The sequence below is a fragment of the Cupressus sempervirens genome, chromosome 5 (genome assembly GCF_028749045.1).
Source record: "Cupressus sempervirens isolate cs-2001-9-10 chromosome 5, ASM2874904v1, whole genome shotgun sequence".
Lineage (NCBI taxonomy): Eukaryota > Viridiplantae > Streptophyta > Pinopsida > Cupressales > Cupressaceae > Cupressus > Cupressus sempervirens.
In genome coordinates, this window is record NC_143122.1 from 270,301,086 (window position 1) to 270,304,718 (window position 3,633).

Consider the following 3,633-nt stretch of genomic DNA (forward strand, 5'->3'; position numbering starts at 1 on the left):
CAAATTCCTGCTCATGTCTCACAAATCGAGTGCCCGATTTCTTTAAACCGTTATACCGACTTTTTAAAAATCGGGCACCCGATTTGTAAACGGGTACCCAAGTTTTAAAAAATCGAGTGCCTGATTTTTAAGAAATCGGGTACCCATTTCTGATGTACCCGTTGGGTCCCAAAAGCTGCCCCACTGACCCAAAAGCACTCATTAAATCACATATAGAATCAATCCTTTCAAATCTTGAAAATACATTAGAGTTGCATGTCTAAAACTTTACGTAAAAAATGCCACTTCTTGTTGTATTCTTGACAGGAGAACATCAAATTTGATAAATGATAAAAATAAAGAAAATGAGGAAGAGTTTGATTTAAACTTATGTTTAATATTTGATAAATAAAATTGGCAAGAAGTGATTCTCTCAAGAAGAAAAGGGTGGTTGAAGTTATTAATGATTACTTTAAAATATCATTGTATGTAAACCAATAGTCTCTAATTGTTGGATCAATGGTAACCAATATCATTGGAAAAAGGAAGAATTATTTGTGGCATAGGAAACACCAACCAAAGTATGAAGAAGAGGATCCCCAAATATTAATAAAAAGATAATATTTTAATTTAATTTAATTTAATCTTATATCTTACATAATTTATATGTAAAATATATTCATGATCACATGTAATCTAAACATTAAATTATCATTGAACCATACAAATATTACATGTAGACATATATTAACATACACTTGCAATTTCTATAACAACATACTATTCAATACATCTAAATCCTATTAATTTTCATTGATTATTTTAACGAAACATATATGCATACACTCCACTTTCCTTATTAATGTGCAATACCTTGTTCATTTAAGTCTTGTTAATACATGTATGCAAAATTAGATTCATTAACATGGTTTCAAATTTCTCATAAAATTATCAAGTCACTGTAGTACAAATAAATACCCCATTATTGCACATAATATATACGAACCTCCTAAGATGCTTGCTCAAAACAATTATTATTATTATTAAAAATTTATTTATTTTAATAGAAATATAATATATACTTGAAAATTAAATGTTTTGAATCAAATAGTTAAATGGTAATTATTTCTTCATTTTTCCATTAACATTAGAAAACAAGCTACAATAGAATCAAAGATAGCTACTCACTCAATAGTCAAGGAACATAGCATACATAAGAGACATCTTCTACGTTGCAAATTTCAAATTTTCCTTCACATGGTACCAAAACATTCTAAGATCTCTAAATATTAATATGAACTTTGAACAATGAGCCACACTTAAATCCTTGAAAAACTAATAAGTTAACAATAACACTACATAAATTTATAATTCTTAACTTCAATCCTAATTGATTTTTAAAAATAGCCTAAATAAAATATTTTACATATCCTTCAAAATTCAAACTTCATTAAATGCAATATTCACGTTCATAATAAGTGACAATATTTTATTTTGGAGTTAAAGCTATAGTTGGAAAAAGTACAACATGATACTTAGCTTAACAATATATCAACAACATTAAAACAATAATCTACTAGAAAAAGGACAAAGCCTATAAAGTAGTTAAGAATTAAAGCTCCGCAACATCAACATCATCTTAGCTCTGCAGCATCTTCAACATCTTCCACCACAGTGGTAATGGAAGGAGTTGTATTAGGAGCTGAACAATTGGATCTAATTTCCCCTTTGGTGCCCGTGAGTAAACCAAGCTGACCCATTTTAGCCATGGCCAAAGCAAACTTTTCAAAGAAGAGATCTTGATCAAGGGCAAAATCTTTGACAATTTGTTTGGTGCGAGAGTCTGTGTAAAGATCTTGATCAGATGTGAACAAGCCTTCTCTATTCTTGAGGTTGACATAATACTTGTTGTCAAAGTGGTTGGGCGTGCGAATGTCTAACACAGTGGTGTTGGTGACATTTGTGGTCGGACAAGTGAGTTTCAAGTCTTTGGCAAAACTCTTGGCAAGAGTGCTATCTTGTGTGGGATATAACCGTTCCTCAAAAGATGAGCAATGCCCTATTCCTATGGTGTGCCCTCCTGTACTCACCAAACATTAAGAACAAAACTCTAGTTTACATATACTTGCAATCTAAAAAAAAAAATTCAACTTAAAATACATATAAAATGATGTTTAAAATAAATGACAACCTTTTTTATTGGATAAAGTAAATTAACAAATTACATAAAAAGAAGCAATTAAATTATCGCCAAACCAAAAATGCCTTAATAACAAATAAGATATTGAATATTTGCTTTTAACCAAAATCAGTTATATAAAGAGAACCTGAAAGAGCCACAAGATCGGTGGCATCAAGGCCTTTGGCAGCAAGGGCATCAATGAGGGCCGAGGCATTGGAGGTTGGGGCTGGAAGGTTTGCAAGCGTCGCAGTTCTAGTGGCAAACTCCAAACTATCCCTCCGTCCTAGAGGCACTCTATATTTTGGCCCTCCAGTCTGTTATACAGAAATCAACGTTAATACTAACAATAACACAAGATAAATCAATAAAAACCTCTGAGAAAAAGCTAATAATTGAGACACAAAACAAAATACAAAGAGAAGGAAACCCCCAAAAGTAAAAGTACTTTCTTTACAATTTCTTTTTTCTTAGGAAGCATCTTAGCTCTTGAGATAAGATCCGCCACTCATAAGCCATCTCACCTCTTCAAATCAAGACTAGAGTCGAACCCGAGACCATTAGAAAACAAACTCTGCTACCCGTACTAAACTCTCTACACTCTTTTAACAAAATTATATAAAAACAGAAGCTAGATCGAAAATAAACATGTTTAAATTACTGAAAACAACAATAAATTTACCTGTGAAACGGATTCCCGAGCTGCCAAAGCAGCTATATCAGCGCAGGAAACAACGACGTCACAGGCCTTGTCAACGTGCTCTTTAATGTCGTTTATTATTTCAAAAGCCTTTTGCCGTAACGTTAAATTTGGAGGAGCATCTTGCTCGCTTGGCCCGCTTGCTGATCCATCCAACAGAACAGATGCATCACATCCCTGCACAAACAAATTTTTCAGCATTTAACAACAAACCCAACAAATTAACAAACAAACATCGCGAAACAAAAAAATCAGTTGAGACCCAACCTGAACAAAACAGTCATGAAAGTGAAGGCGTAACAATCCGGCGGCCTGTGTAATGTCCTTCTTTAAATGATATTTGATTCGCTTCTTGACAACGGATTCCAGTTTGGGACAGGTGCTCTCATAAAAACTCCATGAAAGCCCACTTACCAAATCGACTTCTTCATTTGAATGCGTGTAGTCATCTTCTCCAGCGGAAGCAAGGGAAAGGGAAAGAGCGAAAAACAAGGAGAGAAGAAGAACTTTAGCCATTGGAAGGAAAAACAGGGGTTGGATCTGTGAGGAGGGAAGGATGAGTATTTAAAGACAAGTGAGAGCGTGAAAGTCACACGCCGGCCAAGCTGCGAAAGTCAAGTTGGACTGTAGGCCTAGAGATCGGATTGCTCACTACCATCTACCATTCAAAGCTGCCTTCATCTGACGTCAGCTTTTTTAAACCCCTATTCAAATGGTGCTCTCAAAAATCTTTTTTTTTTTCCTTCTCTGAAAAACAGTGATTTTTTTTTATTAC

At 33.9% G+C, this 3,633-nt stretch overlaps 1 protein-coding gene across 1 annotated transcript; it reads right to left on the reverse strand.

Annotated features, from left to right (window-relative positions):
* Positions 1-1,441: 1,441 nt before the first annotated feature.
* On the reverse strand, positions 1,442-3,394 carry LOC149555607 (peroxidase 12-like). The gene is made up of 4 exons (XM_089829723.1): positions 3,126-3,394; positions 2,841-3,035; positions 2,307-2,475; positions 1,442-2,059 (listed from the first exon to the last, which is right to left on the reverse strand). Exons 1-4 carry the CDS (start codon positions 3,372-3,374, stop codon positions 1,614-1,616), a joined length of 1,059 nt encoding a protein of 352 aa, XP_089685849.1. The 5' UTR covers positions 3,375-3,394; the 3' UTR covers positions 1,442-1,613.
* Between the last annotated feature and the right edge of the window lie 239 nt (positions 3,395-3,633).